The following is a 16,574-nucleotide window of genomic DNA, read 5'->3' on the forward strand; positions in this document are numbered from 1 at the left end:
TAGTACTTCAGTTTACTGGTCTTTGGGCATTATTTTAAGAAGTAACGTCATACACTTAAGGTAAATTACTAAAGGAAGACAATGCTACCTATGCACAGTACTATCTGAAAGAAACAGGCTATCCAAAAACGACAGTCAATGAGTCAAGATATTTTAACACTTTTAGCTCAAGTTCATGAGGTCACAACACCACTCTGCTAACTGCTTCTGGCAACTTGGCAGTGTAAACCCGCATGCTGCAATCTCATTTCTCCAGGATCTGAAGCACTGGCAGTGGATGAAGTGGTTAAAGATACCGACAAGAACACGTGCAGAATAAGAGAGACATTGGAAAAACAACTCACACAAAGTACCCAGGGAGAGGGGCTGTTTCCCAAAGGACGGAGACTGAGCCATCAAACCAGGCTGGATGGAGGGAGTACGGACCACAGGAGCATGACGAGGGACTTGGACTGGAGCAGCCTCTTCTTCCTGATCCACTGCCTGTGAATCCTCATTCTCCAGTGACTGGGAAACTGAGGATGTTGAACTGACTTCATCCAAATCTTCGTAATATCTCGTGGACAAGAAGGCAGATCGGGACAAACTTGCTGCAATAACAGAAACAAAATCTTGTGTGTGTGTATTAAGTTGAGGGAACCATCCAGCCTAACAGCCAAGGCAGAGACACTCTGTTTTAGGATGCTCTTCTACTGCCTTGTTTTAATCCTGCATCGATAGGATTTGACTTAACCGCCAGGAAAGGCAGCCTTCAACAAGACAGTAACTGAATGAAATTCTTACTGAGAGCAGATGGGGGAACAGGAAATCAGAAGTAGGGGCTGAGAAGTTACAAGCCAAAAAGCTAACTTCAGGACTGATTTTCACAGCAGGTAAGTCACCCTCCTGGAAAGCATTTTAGACTTCTACAGTAAGTAAAGGTTTACCTGGAGCTGTAGACCTAATTGGTGGAGTTTTCCTCTTGGCTAGGAAATTCCTCAACTGTGCCTGTTTCACGGGGGATAATTTAGCTGGAAAACAGGAGAGAGAGTTATTAGTCTATAATCAAACTGCAAGTCAAAAAAAGTAATTCACATTTATGGTGTGAATGCCAGGAAGAAAGAATAAATTACCGGGTACTTTGGGCAGAGGTTTGGCATGTGATTCCAAGGTAGTTTTCATCAAGGCATTGCGCAGGCTTTCAAGGTCACTGTCAAAACTAGGACAAGGCAGAGCAGTGAAAAACCATGATCAGCAGTGAGAAACCAAGCAAATCAGGAAAAAAGGGGGCCAAAGAAGCCACTAGTACCTTCAGCTTATCTGGAGGAACAATTGACTTTTCTAGATACCGTGCTATTTAAACACATGCATCTTTAACTGATTTGGAAACTCTAAGAGCCATTCACTTCTTCCCTTGTATTCAGACAGACAACCAGCAGTACCTCAGCCTGGCAGCTCTATTATCCTGTTTATTATAAAAAAACCATAACTTCTAGGGGAAATCTCTAGTAACATCAAACAGCGTTTCACCGAATATAAGCAATGAGCTTCTGTGTTACCCGGGCATAGTTTAGCATCATTTCTAGGACATCCTGTTCTCCTAATACCACGTCCACAAAACATCATTCTTTGGAGGATGCACCCTTGCACATTGCTGGGGGCAAGAGAGAAGGAGTGTCAACACCACTTAGGAACTCTTTGTTTCACATACCTTTGAGCACTGCTAAGAGAAGATGTATCACTGGGAACACTCCACTGAGATGTCTGATTATACAGTCGGAGCTGCTGCAAGCTGTTCACGAGCTGATTTAGTCTCTTTCTCTGCTGATTGATTATTTCCCGGTTATTAGCCAGGGTGTTAAACAAAGTCTCTCGCTCGGGGACTATCAGACGCCTTAAGACGACAGATCAAGAGACAGGAATAAGGACCATTCTATATATCTGGCCACAAGCAGGCATGCACACACGAAGCAGTCTAGCGGTTCTAGCTACTTAAACTCCGTGAGGTCAAACATGGTTTGGTTTGAACACCAAAGCAGTTCAGTTCATCTCAAATGCTTACTTCTCCTTTGAATATGCTGCAAGTTTATTCATTTACTTCAAGATGTTTTCTTTATTAGAAAGGTTTCACTAGCTACTACCAATGGATGCATTTGGTTTCTACAAAGCTTATTTTACAGGTTTTTCTATAAGCACTATTTACACTGTACACAGAGATGCAACAAGCTTGTAACACATATGAAGCCAAATAGTCTGAACCTATGGCTCCCGTTAGGTGTCTTAGTCAAGCTTTATTCCTAGACTCCCTTGAAAAAGATCATACTGTTAAATGGAAAAAGGCTTTTGTCTGTTGATTAGAGACTAATGCACAATTCATTGACATGCTCCTCTCAGTTGTTCTGTGTTCTAATTTCAGTTACTTACTTCTGCTTTCTCTTCTGTTCCAGGTGCCGATCCCACTCCAAATCCAGAACGTCATTCACATCCTGAACAGCAAACTTCACGTACTGGTGCAAGCGTCGAATTTCCTACCATGCAAAGTAAAGTCAGCTTTTAATTCACTTCAGAAAGCTCAGTCTCGGGTGAAGAAGCTGAAGACACTTTGGGCTCATTCAGTCCAAGCCATGCAGCACTTTCCCACATTTCTGTCTGGAAAGTTTTATCAGCACAACAGAACCCAACACAGTGAAAATCTACTTATCAATCAGTGGGGTACCCACAGGGCTTGGCTTGGGCATTTTATCCCAGCTCTCAAGTAGAAACAATACTTCCCATAATGTTTGCAAAACATTGCCAGGTCTTTACTGAAAGGGTTTTACAAACATTAGGCATTATACGAAACAAACCTTATTTCAAATCTCATCTCCAGAAAGTGAGTAATTTGCTCCCATTTTACAATGTTGAAACTTCTAACAATTATAGGTGATCAAAGCTTTGCAGGCTATTCACGTGGCTCTAGGAGACCTGCGTTCACAGACTATGATTTATGAAAGCATTCACAAATGCTCACAACTCCCACTTTAAGGCAAGGAATTAACTTCATTTTTATAGGTAGGAAAAAAAAAAAAGCAGAGAGAGTAAAGTGACTTATCCATGACCACATAGTTGCACAACTGGCATAACTAAGCCAGAGACCTCTGGCTACAAGCCCTGCTCCCTAAACAAAACCAGCGTTCAGTCTCATTATCATCATCCCTCCAGCCTGTCATGGCACGAACACACCTTGAACTCCAATCTCGTAAAATGGAAATGGAAACTGCAGCTGGTTTCAGCTCATGTTAACAGAATGCTCACTTAAATACAATGATGAAGCACTCAAGTAACACAGATTAGGAAAAATTCCACTGCAACTGTTTTCAAGATACAGCATGAAATTCTAACGTGTCATACCCAACCTGAAACCAAATCCAGTCCTACTGTGGGCTTACTGTTACACACCAAGCACAGGTTTCCTCTCTCCAGCAACTAAGAGCATTATACAGCAGCAACTCTCTGGAGAGCAAATCAATATGGCTGGACATCAGAAAAGCCTCAGGATCAGGATCTTTAAAATTTCATTGAAAACTAATCCATGAAGTTGACTAAGTGAGCTTTTCTCATTCAGGAGAACGGGGATGACATAGACTGAACAAAATTTAAGAGTCAGACTAGAGCTGTCTTGTAAACTTTCAGAAAGTTGACCTGAAAGCTCTCTCCTTATGTTCCAGTCCACTTCCACTTCTCTCCCACTCTGTTATTCTTTCCTCACGATCCTCGCTCTAGGTCAGTGAAACAAGCATTTCAAGATTATCATCTTTCTGAAGTCACAAACATAAGCTTGAAATATCATGGAGACATACTGGCCATCAAATCAGGCATACAATTAAGACTGTGAATCAATCTACAGAAGCCGGGCGAAGATTAAGAGATCAGACCAAAAGAAGTTACTTCATGTCAGCTGATTTCTAGAAACCGTGTGCACAGTCTTGATACCTACTGTAACAAAGACAACATTCAATTATGTCTCAGCCTGTTAGCCAAACTTCTTGAGGGGAACTTATCAGTGTACAGAAGACCAAGTATCATTTGTAGGGCACATTTGCTCTATTTTGCTTAGGGTTAAATAGCCCTCTCGTCACCAGAGCTGTAGCAAAAAGAGCACTTCACCCCTAGTTTCTTTCATGTCTTTGAAAGCCTCTTTATGTACTGCCAGTTATTTGCCTTTGTGCCCCCGCTTTCAGAACATCATTTAGCTTTATGCTCCGCCATCCATGAAATTAACCACACAATTCTGTAAGTCATAATAAATCATCAAATTGTTCCATAAGGCACTTGCTGAAGATAAAAATAATTCCAAGAACTCTTCTACAAAGTGTTGGAAAAAAAATTCTTTTAACTGAAATCCCTGAACAAACACTACAGGCTGAGAAGGAACAGGATGTCAAGAGTCACATTCTAAGCTTAGAATAGACTTGGATCTCAGGTGAACTACTTCCCTTTAGCAGGGGTTTTGAATCATCACTGCAAATGGCAACAACACAGAGGAGCTTTGGGAGAGGATTTTCAGCATGTCTTGCAAATTCATGGAAAACAAAGCTCATCACACTTCTACTGGACTATGTTAAAAGAGCAAATACCTAGGGCAGAACACAAGTGCTGGGCACCTGCACATGCAAGCCTCAGTTTTATTTTATTTAAAACTCTAGATTAAAAGTTGGCTGACACGCTTCATACCTGAAGCTGTGCTTCACTCTTGGGATCCAAAGGTTTCTTATAGAGCAAGTGTAAATACCCCGAGCTATGATTCCGTTCGTTCTGTTCTCTAGCCTCTTCTACCCCTGCAAATCCCTCCAGCAAGGTTGTCTTCAGAATACTAATATCTCCGTGAAGTGACTGCAAATAGAAATAGAACAGATGGAACAAAGTTCAAAGTAACATTTTTTTCATTGCCATCTCGAGCACAGGGGCTTCCGCAAGTGTCTGCCTGAAAGCACAAATACAAATGTCATCCCCCCATTAAAGCAGCATAGTCAGATGTTCCATCTACATCAGTTCAGCTTTAGCAGGTTAAGTAGGAATATCAGATGAGGAACAGCCATTGCTGAGGAGCTAAACAGTTTGAAGATACTCTGCTCACCTCTGTTGTCTCTTTAATTTCCAAGAGGAAGGTGTGAAGATCATCTGACTCAGTTCGCAACATCTTCATTTCCTCTGGAGTACCAACCTGAAAACAGGCTTTGGAAGTCCGGGCCTTCAGTTCCTCCATCTCCTTTTGAAAATGCGCAATCTACAAAGTCAAGCGGAAGAAAGTGCAGCCACTGAAACATAGCAGGGTCTGCAACAAATGTCTCGGCTCTTGGATAATGTTTCTAATACACCATAAACACCTGTCACTTTGCAGCCAAAGCAGGAAATTTTTCTTGAACATTAACAGGAAAGAATACCCAATTTTTCCAGCACAGTGAATGAAAAGTGACTGAACAGGCACACAAACAACAATTACAAACCAGGCTGATTATCTTGGGAAAAATTTTAATTCTGATTCCTAAACCATGGACAGACCCCAACAGAACATACGTGAATTGAAAATAAGTGTCTGTGTACCTATACAGTTGTCTCATAGCTTCTAAAATGAAGAAAACTGCTTGAAAAATCTCACCTCCTCTCTGATTCCTGCTATGACAGGGTCCGAATCCTTCCACTGGTGGGCCTGTTTCTCTAAAGCTGTGCTGGGGAGTGCTGATTTGCCCTGAAAAACAAGCCCAAAAAAAGGATATATCCTTAGCAACAGCGAACTTAAAATATCAAAAAAGGCCTGCTGTTAGAAACTCCATTAAGACCAATCACCAGGGAGACAACTGTCATAAGCATAAATACTGGTTCCACAGTAAACTAAGACAGGTACGTGAACGTTTGAAGAAGGACTGTGAACTACCTGGAGATATGTGGCTAAAGCTTTATGAAAGCAAAGGAAATTTTTGTGTCTTCCTCTATATTACTGCTTTGATTTTAATATCCAGCAAACTTGGCGTCTCTCTTATTAATACACAGTCAAGGCATCTCTTGATTGCTTACTAGCTAGGAAAGCTGTAAAACCTCATTTCCATAACAACAGGAAGAATTAGTTTCTACATCTCTGATTATGACAACATACATCAAAACACAGCTCTCTAAAGACAGGCAAAGAACGTAGTTTTAGTCCCACAGATTTGCTACTATTTTAATGTCAAAATCTAGCTAATTCTTCGACCTGAGAACAGTCATTCAGTCCATTGAATTCTAAGCAATTCATGGGCCATGTGAAACATTCACCCTTTAAAGAATCCACTCAAGTTCCCATTACCTGAGTAGAGCTTGGCTTTGCTGCAGATGGGGTGATTTTGGCTGTCTTCTGTAGTAAAGAAGCTGAAGGCATATTTTGGGCAGGACGTGCCACTGGAATTTAAAAAGAGGAACAGTAATTTATGAACTTACACAAAGCTTGAGAGAACAGGTTGCGATCAAACACAACCATAATCACTGCTGGCACATCCAAATGCAATAGTGGTATAGGGGCCAGTGCAAGAACACACTTTCTTTAGGTGCTGTTTAACTCCCATCCATCTTCTCTGCTAAAGCCAATAACCGTCGCTCTCAAATGTCTTCTCTCTGCTAACAGCAACAACTGTCACTCTCTAGTATCAGGCTGTATCACTCCTGAAGGGCCTCAAGACTCCCCGTCACATAATCATTTGAGACATGGAATATTATTCTGCTAACAAACGTGCGCTATCTAATTTAAACTTTTTTGAACTCTAGTCACTCCAGATGCAAGATAAAGGTACCGATTTGTGTGACTGCCCAGAAACATTCATAATCGGAGCTGTATTACAGAGCACTGAAAATGCCAGAGCTTCTGGATGAATTTCATAAGCTGAATGTATTCAGTTCACATACGACTCTCTGGGGAACAAAGTGCACAAACAGTACTGAAACTGAAAAGTTTTTCCAAGTCCATCACATCATTATGGTGTGCAAACCAGGAGGTCCACTGCATCAGTAAAAGAAGCAGGAAAAACAAGGAAGAAATAAGCCAAATGAAGCTCACTATGTCCTACAACTTCTAGAACATTGTTTATAATGCGTTATTCCCAACAATATGCATCAGACTCCTACCTGCAGCAGGCACAGGGGTCGAAGTCTTCAGTGGTGTGGTAGGAGAGGCTGCAAGGGGCACGGACTGGCTCAGAGGACCTCCAGAAGCAGTTTTTGAAGTGGTTGAGAATGAAAACATTGTGGAAGTGCATTGACCACTACTGCTAGTGGGAGAAGAGGTGTCTACAGCAGAGAACCTGCAACAGAAAGCAGAACATCTTTCAGCTTTGAACTGGTCCTGGCTGTTTCCCTCCATCCAAAATGAAGCACTAAGTTCTAACAAATCAGCATCTCTGGGATCAGCAACAACTCAAGCTCCACTCACAAAATTACAAGTGTAGCTTCTGGAGATAGTGAGAAGGAGCCATTCAGGATCATTTCTGAATATACGGAACCACAAAGACTGCTATCATAGACCCAGCCACTGAGCAAAACCAAACATCAGCGAAAAGTACTACCCTGCTTCATGATGTACCTCATCATTTTGCACCAAAGGACCAACTGTAGCAAATCTGAGCTGCCTTTCAGTTTCATCCTTGCAGCAAGGCTTAAACAGAAATTCTGCAAGAAAATATGAATTTCTATTCATCTGCAAACTCAGCTCCTCAAGGCAGCCGATTTAAATATTCAGCCAATTCACAAGCGTACCATTTGCTTTATATACAAAACATAAAATTTAAAAAGCCATAAGAGCTACCATCAGATCCTGGTGTAGTAAAGATTTTTCTAATTAAAAAATAATCATTTGAACCACCAGAAATTTCTTATGATGCATTTACATGAAAGTTGCTCTCCATAGAGAGCAGCTCCAATTAACACAGCTCTGTTTTTAAACCATTCTTTCTAAAAACAGAGAGTAAGTCTCAGGAGTTGGAGGGAAGAGTGGGTATATGAAATCTGAGAACGTTCATCACTCAAATCCATTTTACATAGTTTCTAATTAATATTAGTTTTCTTTCAGCTTGCATGAACAAGCTTTGAAGATTTCAGATCCTGTGTTCAGTGACCAAGCATCCATTTAAGAACAAACCCAAAAGGTCTGGCACCTTCTCCACTGAACACAGGAGGGGAAAAAAATCCAGCAGCTATGGACACTGCTTCCTCTTGGCTCTGCGAGTTACTCTTTAGGTTGGAGGTAAGGAACCTTCAACAAACAAAGAAATTTGTGCTATCACCACCACACGAAACCAGTCCCAGACATAAAGGCTTTAAAATCCCAGTGTTCCCCAAGAGTCTTTAACCATGATTTGCATCTAACCAAGGCATGGAATTACTGTTTAATGCCTGTGAAGGAAAGGTACAAAAAAAACCAGGCCTCTGGCAATTTTGCGGATTATCAGTCTAATTTTTGGCATCGTCACTTGACTTATATTTTGCCCATGAACATAACCTGTAGTACGGGAAGCACTGAGGGTTTTCACAGTTAAAACAGCTGCGTCTTGGATAAAAAGAGACTTCCTCAGTGTTTTCTTGGGAGCATGGGGAACAGCTGTCAGGGCAAAAAGCCAGAAACCATCTTCAGAACTACCATACATTGCGCATGCCCAGAGCAATTTAACAAGTATCCAGTCACTGCATTAACTACTGTATCTATTTACTTCTCATTGAGGTTCACTTTGACTGAAGAAGCTGAAGAGGCGAAAGACGACTTCTGTGCAACAGGTGTTGTGGAAAGCAGTGGCCCAGGTGAGCTGTCTGCAGCTGGTTTAAAGTTCATGGATGCAGACGAAAAGGAGGTGGTAGTAGCTGTACTGGTGCCTACAGAAGGAGCAGGAGTCACGGATGCCTTAGGAGAAGCAGAGGAGAAAGAGAACGTTGCTGCTCCAGTCAGACTGGGAGCCAGGGATTGCTTGGAGGCATCAGTGGCAAAGGGGTAAGGCGGAGGATCACTGCCCACAGAGCCAGGCATCTTCACAGTTGAAGACATAAAGGAAAAAGCAGCAGCTCCACCCCCTGCAGGAGGCTGACTTGAGGCAGGTGTGGCAGGAGCAACACCTGGTCCTGTGTCAGGCTTTGAAGAAGTTGGAGGAGTGGTTGGAGTTGTGGCAGTACTTCCTGCAGAAAGACAAACGGGGAAGGGAGAGAGTCATTTGGCTGCATTGACTAATGGCAGAAGGTATTGCAAGGCCAAATGTTATTTCATGTGGACAGTTCAGCACTATCTCTCTCACTGGACAGACAGTACGGTGAGGAAGAGAAATGGCAGAGCCAGGCTTCCAGTCCTCAAACCCAGTAAGTGATAGAGAAACCGCACAAAGTCCAAGCCACAATCAATGCTATAGTCTAGATTAATGGTGTCTGGAATTTCCTGTGAAAAGGCTTCACCTTTCTCCATTGATTTTGATGAGGTTCCTGCCATCTCATATAAAACAGGCTGCCAGCATGCAAGTCAGCCAGTGCTGCAGAGAGGCAGGCTGCCAAACAGAAGCATTCTGCTTGGAGAAGGAGAAGCAAATTTGGGGTTAGGGAATAAAATGGTGGGTTTCCCGTTATTATTGCATGCATGCAGACAAGCAAAACAATCAGCTTGCCTGCCTACTCCAGCATAGGAACCTGCCTACTTCACACCCCATACAGGAACACATATATACCTCAGATAAAACTACTACTCTTCACCTGCTAATGTAATTTGCATAGGGCTGCAGAAAGCTGTTGTTTAAATAAGCTTTTGCTGCAGCCAAACACCTTAGTTTGTATCATGGCCTCCTGCGGCAAAATATATGAAGGAAAAGCATCACCTCTCTGCAGCATGGAGACCACGCTCTGGGTCTGCACCATACTTGATCCTTGTCCCCAAACAGAACCTGCAGTCCCTGCTGCAGTTCCAGTCGTATACCCCGAACCTGGGCAAAGGGCCTCCCAGAATTGCTTTGGCCCTGTTCCCTAAAGGCTGATTGCACAGTAGAGTCTAAGCACAAAGTCTACAAAGTGCTTGAGATCCCACATATCGAATAGAACTAGATAATTTCACACTGATGTGCAAAAGACAAGAGAACAGCCCTGGGAGCACAAAACACTTCAGAACTGCTCCCCTTTAATCATTATAAAGAAAAAAAATTATTTTCTATGACCACATACATATCTGAATACCAAACTCACAGATGAAGATGACAAAGTCCACAAATGCAAGTGTTTCCCTAATCCACTGGAGTACTTACCTGCTGATTTTGGAACTCTCTCCCCTACTAACAGCAACGGCTCTGGGGTCACAATAAGCGATCTGACGCCCGGGTTTTGGTTGATCATGTAAAACGGGCAGAGCACACCATCCGTAGAGAGCAAGATCAGAACTGGAGCTGGAGCAAGGGTCTTCTCGTCACCTGTCAGAGACCACATATGTAAGTCCTGCAGCCAAAGCTTCCAGTTCAGCTCCTGCTGGCACTTGCAACTTCATGTGACTTGCTTAGCACAATATTTCTTACATTTCTTCCTCCTTGCTTTCATTTGCATCTTTATTCCCTTGCTTCTCCATGAATGCCCTGTTCTCTTTTTTCCCTTCTTTATTCCTGACTTCATGTTTCATAAATTCATAGATGAAGGGTCATTTTGACAATCAAATGCCATCTCCTGAATGACAAGGCTCAACTTTCACCTGTGAATTCCACTGCCAAGCTTTTTCACATTTTTATTCACCTGTACGCTGCTCTCTCCTTCAATCCGCTATGCCTTTCAGCAATCCCCACATTCCATTGGGTCCTGTCACATCATTAACATTCATATACATACAGTACAAAAGAGAATGGCTAGATAGGAAGCTTTTTAACTTTGAAGAGAGCCAACATCAAACAAACATCCTGATGATCTGAACCTCTGATATAAAATACCTGAGTTTTGTGCAGCTGCAGCTTTGAACCTAGAGCCTGCTTCATTCAAATATTCTCAGCAGAGTTAAAGGCCCCAAATCACTCCTTATATTTCTAAAAAAAATTTCTATAATGGTTTAACCATGCTTAATTAAACAAGAAAAAAAACCCGAAAACAAATCCAGGCTGCATGAAAAATCTGCTATAATCATGGTGCTTTGTTTGTTGGGCAATGCAGTGGATGGCTGTGTTTCGTTCTTTGAGAAAACCATGCTAGGTAAGGGCAGTTTCCACATGGGAACAAGCTCCAGGACAAATGAGGTTTCTCTGCAATCCAAATTTGCTGTGAACTGCAAAGCCAATTAATGCACAGCCAAAACCAAGCTGATTGCACTCTGTGAGAATACAGAGAATCTGTTAGCAAAAAGCTCCAAAAACTTTTCTAAAAACTCTAAGGCAGCACAACCTCCGCTTAAAAAAAGCTGTCCTGACAGATTCCTTAATCCAATAACCGTACAGATTAACACAGAAAATGCTTCAAATTCAATTCTGCATTCAAGTATGAAGTTTGACCTCAATTCCCTTCTGTAGGTTTTCATTCAGGTAAAGTTCTCAGTTAATCGGCACCCTCCTGTGCTCTTCAGTAACCCTTGACTGCAGTACCTTCCACTCTGCCTGAAGGCATCTCTCTTTCAATCTGTCTCTGGGTTTCAAGGGAGAGTTTTCAGAATTCACTAAGGTACAACACAATAGCTCAGATGCATCCTCAGCTTCCACCTCTGACAAGGTGCTTTGAAGAGCCTTCAGGCAGCACAGAAGGTACAGCAATAATGCAACTGGCTAGATGTAGAGCACAGCAGGGTTCAGTCAGTACAGGCCCTGTGCTTTAATGCAGAATTAAAACCTACGCATTCACCTCAATGATCTTCGCTTTTTCTGGCTTCGAAACTAACCCACTTTTCCTTTAGATCAGTGCAAATGTACTTCGTACACAACAGTTCTGCAAAATGACATAAGCTACAAGAATAAAGAAAACCTCACAGGCAGCCTGAAATCCCCAGTGCTAGAATATGACTCCTTTAAACTCACTATCATCCCAGCCCTGTGAAACACAGACGTAACTCAGGTACTTTGTTTGCCATGTCTGTTAGTGTGGCAACCCAGCCTGCCGAGAGCTTTGAGGAAGAACCGTATTTAACACTTTGCCATTAGAATCCTTACACAGAAGTAAGCCCACATGTGCAGTGCGCTTGGTACAAGAAGGCAGGACAGATTCCCTGTGTCGGTCTCCCTTTCAGAGCGATCTCATAGAGCCCCAAGAACCAGGCTGCCCCTCAAAAATATCTCACATATTGCTATTATCGGACTATTCCACGTGAAAGACTAACAAGACTTACTGATAGGGATAGGCATGTTACTGGTGTAGTCCACAGCAACGCCAACAGGCAAAGTGTCGTCGCTTTTATCTGTCACAGGAAGTTCTGCTCTGCTGGAGTCCTCCAAAACCCACGATTCCCAGTTCTGCAAAAAGTAAGATTATTTTTTTTTACTCCAGCTTTCCTGTGATCAGTCTTTTTCAGAACTCTAGCCTACTACAGTTGAAAGATAAGATTACAAAAAAGCTAGATAGCATCTACTTAGATTTGCCAGATTAACAAATGCCAGAATTATCAGGGTCCTTCACAGATTTGTGTGCGACTTCCCACACATCGTTGCACGTCCGAGTTAAGGTCAGACAGTTTTAATGTTTAACTTGAACTGATGACCTCATATGAATCACTATTACAGTGAGCTTGACCAAATTTTGAGACTGACAAGTGAATCATGAAAAACAGACTTCCGGTATTTGGTTCACAACATGCTGCGTTTCTGTTTACCCATTCTCTTGTGTGTCATTTGGATCTCTTGTTCATTTAAGAATTACGTTTATCCTAAGATTCTGCAGAACTCATGTAAAAAGAGAGGCTTTTTGTTTTGTTTTCGGGTGTTCTTTTAAAAATACACCATCTCATTTTACTCCAGGTCTTACACTGGTTGTGCTCGCTTAGATTTTCAAGAAAGAGGAGACACATATGCACAAATGCAACAGGAACAAAAATATTACCTGATCCCCTTGCCTGGCAAGAATGCTGACTTCTGTGGAAGCTGCTGAAGCTGCCAGAACTAGATCCCTGTAAGCATGGATGCAAATTGGTTACAACCAACATGAGGATCCACAGCAAAGTCCCCAGCTCCACAATTCATTAATATCTACACAAACTGGTAACTAGCAATACAGTTATAACAATATGGAACTGACTTTTCCTCCCAAGATGAGGGAAACACGATTTGCTACATCACTGTAGAACATTTTTTTTTTCTTTAAAACTAGTCACCAGGGCCTGAAACCCTTTGACAACCAATGATTTGACAGCCACTGTAACATCATAAATAACGACGGTCCAAGTCAGGTAGTTGGAAAGTTAGGAGCAGCTTCTTCACACAGATATACAATCAAGTAAAACAAAAGGTCATGCTTTACCCAACCTCTGACTTACAATCTCAAGGGAGATTGTTATAATAGATTTTAAACAATAATATGTATTGTCACCAGACAAATGAGTATGTTGGCATGGTGATAAAGCATGCAGGAGAAATTAGCTGTACTTACACATAGCATTTTTAAAATGACGATTTCATTTGTCTCATATTCAGGTATTATATAGTTTACAAAAGGCAGGAACACAACACCCTGAGAAGCACAGACCACTCAGACATGCTTAACAAGGAAAAGACTTTGCCGTGATTCCTGCCACTCACCATTCCTCAACATAGTTGAGGAAGTAATGATGCTGTCTCTCTGTGCAGCTCCCATAGCAAGGCTCCATGAAATTCACAAACTTCTCTGGTCGCTTCTCTTCCTTTTTCTGCAAGACCAAGATTGCTAATTCACCTTCCAATGCAGAAATCAAGTAATCTCCCATAAATATGACTGCATCATGGTACAGCAACAATTGCCACATACTTCAAGAGAGAACAGGCGTCATGAGACCACTTGAAAAACAAAGAACAAAGCAAACAAACCAGACTCCTCCTCTAAAAGATAAAGGGACAAGAAAGAAGATACCAGGGAGTTGAGGTATCACAATCCCCCTAGCAATAAATAATCTGATACTAAATAAGGGCATATCATCAGGCCTAAAAATTTCCCTAACCTAAACAGAAAAAGGCCATCAGAACCCTACATCAAGTAAGGTTTTCTTCCCAAGTGTTTACTTCAGAGGCTGAAAGTCTTCACATCATAATTTGATCTCAGCAGAGAACAGGCTATTGATTGGTTTTCAAGTGGATACCACCTCCTCCACTCAGTCCCCCCAACCCTAAAACTATGATTTACAGTAGCACCAAACTCGAATTCTACATGATGCCAATGTGAATAACAAAAGCAACTTGCCATTGTAAGAAACCAGTCAAAAATAAGCAACAAACATTTCTGTCATCATGACTTGCTGGCACTTACAGGCAATATGGCTATGACCACTTCTGGAGGCGTTTCCAGTGTCCCATCAGCTGCTGCATATACGATAGTAAAGACATAGGTGCCAATCCACAGTACATCCAAAACTGAAAGAGAAAGAAACAAATACCTCAGCCAGAAACACTTCAGAATTATACTTCCTTGTATCTTGATTTTAACTGTGCACAGCACACAAAAGTAAATGATGAACAAACAAACAAAGAGTCACTAACTTCTAAACTATCAAGATAACGAATTTCAATGATCTGTCTGCAGAACATCAGTCTTATTAGGGAGAAAGCCATTTGATCCCAGAAATTTCAAACACAAACCAAAAGAATGTATTGATTGGCTTGACGATTTCACAGGCAAGACAATGCCAGTGTTTCCAAACGTGGATGATGTTCTGGCATATCCAAATGAAGTGCTTCTGCTTTTCTAAACTTACTTCTTTGACATTTTATTGAAGAGTTAAAATGATGAGATGAAGCTCACACCGAATGTAAGAATGGAATTTATATCCAGAAATCTTCATGCTAAAGGGAGACTACTTGTGACAGTACTGCCTAGCACACCAGTGAGCGAAAAACGGCTTTTAAAATTCATACTCAAAATATTCTACAAATAGACAAGGACTCTGGCCAACTGGTATTTTTTCTACACAGCCCACAGCTAAAGCATGTAACTATTTTTTTCCAAATAATTAAAATCACACTGCAATTATGTAACCAAATGCAGTATAGGGCTGCTATAACTAAATATAACATGAGGAGGAATGAGTAAAAATATTTTACAAGAGTAAACAAGTTAAAAAGAAATAAAAAGAGGTACCTTTAACAGGATTGTCAGAGTCATAAAAGGGAGGACAAGGGATTACCTTCTTCTCCTGCAGACTCTGCAAATAAAACCACTCTTAAGTACAAAGAAAAAGACACCAAAGCAAGCCAATTGCAAGTTCTGCAGAAAGCCCAGAGAAGTGGTTTAGAGCAACTCACCCACTCTTTAATACTCATCATGTGCCACTCAAATCATGACATTTAAGTGGCAGGTGCAAACCTTAAACTAAACCCAGCACTGGTCTAAGACATTTTAATATTACTGCAGCACTTGGACAACTTCCTATGGCTCACACCATGTGCCACTTGACCAAATTCTTTAGCTTGCGATGCAAAGAAAATAAAGCATATTACAAACTAGTGAACAGACATAAGGCCTTACTAGCAACAATACTTACAGGAAGATATTGAACCACGGTGCCATTTTGCCTCCCTACAGCCAGTTGCTTTCCCTTTGGGCTCCAACAAACTAAGCAAAAAAAATAATTTCATTAGCACTAAAAAACGGGAGAGTTACAAGGCCCCACAAACACAGGACCAATAAATTAAAACCCCCTTATTTTTGCCTGGCAAAGAAACATGAATCTGAATTAAACAAACAGGGGGTCATTCAGTCACTGACAAAGCAAGACTGTACAGATGAAAATCCAACAGATGATGACTCTTATTTGCATGCTTCCTTAGAAATAACAGTAAAGCCTAAGACAGCACAAACCACAGGTGGGCATATTTGACTAATTCAGAAGATGCAGCCCCTCCAATCAACTGGGAAAGAGTAGTTACGTTACAACACGTTTTCCAAGTCTTAGGGAGTTTAAGTCCTTCCTTTTTGTGAAGATTTTTTTTTTTTTAAGAAACCACCTCCCCCAACAAATAGCCTGTCAATTTTTTACACCAATCAATCTGCTTCTATTTTTCAGTGTCCGACATTCTGTACGCTATCCGAGGCTGCCACTCACCAGATGTAACAGCTACAGAGGAAGGCAGCGTGGCATACACTTTCACAGAGTCTGTGACCTGCAGGACAGAGATGCTGCCATCGGACAGGCAGATGGCCACCATGGCGGGACTAGTGGGGTTCCACTTCAGGTCATTAACCATTGCTGTACTTCCCGAGTCCTTGGCCAGTTTGTGATAAGCAAATGCACGTTTCTGCTGTTTTGCCTTTTAGGAAAGACAAATACATGAGACATTTGAAGCTGAGCACAAAACAAAGTTCTCCCAAAGTCATAATCCAAAGCGGTTTTGACCTTCCTATAAATTATGACTGATAAAAATAGGAAGCAGATTTTGAATTTACTGAACAAATCTTTTACAAGTTATTTCCCATAGAGACAAAATCCCACC

At 41.5% G+C, this 16,574-nt stretch overlaps 1 protein-coding gene across 5 annotated transcripts in view; it reads right to left on the reverse strand.

Annotated features, from left to right (window-relative positions):
* The window catches only part of NUP214 (nucleoporin 214), a 44,979-nt gene that overhangs the window by 25,647 nt on the left and 2,758 nt on the right, over positions 1–16,574 (reverse strand). For all 5 annotated transcript variants that reach the window (XM_063353276.1, XM_063353274.1, XM_063353275.1 and 2 more), the window contains exons 4-22: positions 16,187–16,391; positions 15,626–15,696; positions 15,223–15,286; positions 14,395–14,498; positions 13,695–13,801; positions 13,000–13,066; positions 12,293–12,416; positions 10,251–10,412; positions 8,691–9,147; positions 7,114–7,289; positions 6,302–6,393; positions 5,618–5,707; positions 5,096–5,245; positions 4,693–4,851; positions 2,404–2,507; positions 1,691–1,873; positions 1,113–1,198; positions 927–1,010; positions 345–590 (exon numbers count right to left, since the gene is read on the reverse strand). In XM_063353276.1, coding sequence (XP_063209346.1) covers positions 345–590; positions 927–1,010; positions 1,113–1,198; positions 1,691–1,873; positions 2,404–2,507; positions 4,693–4,851; positions 5,096–5,245; positions 5,618–5,707; positions 6,302–6,393; positions 7,114–7,289; positions 8,691–9,147; positions 10,251–10,412; positions 12,293–12,416; positions 13,000–13,066; positions 13,695–13,801; positions 14,395–14,498; positions 15,223–15,286; positions 15,626–15,696; positions 16,187–16,391 — 2,731 coding nt within the window. The remainder of the gene's footprint in view (positions 1–344; positions 591–926; positions 1,011–1,112; positions 1,199–1,690; positions 1,874–2,403; positions 2,508–4,692; positions 4,852–5,095; positions 5,246–5,617; positions 5,708–6,301; positions 6,394–7,113; positions 7,290–8,690; positions 9,148–10,250; positions 10,413–12,292; positions 12,417–12,999; positions 13,067–13,694; positions 13,802–14,394; positions 14,499–15,222; positions 15,287–15,625; positions 15,697–16,186; positions 16,392–16,574) is intronic.

This window comes from Chroicocephalus ridibundus, chromosome 15, assembly GCF_963924245.1.
Source record: "Chroicocephalus ridibundus chromosome 15, bChrRid1.1, whole genome shotgun sequence".
Lineage (NCBI taxonomy): Eukaryota > Metazoa > Chordata > Aves > Charadriiformes > Laridae > Chroicocephalus > Chroicocephalus ridibundus.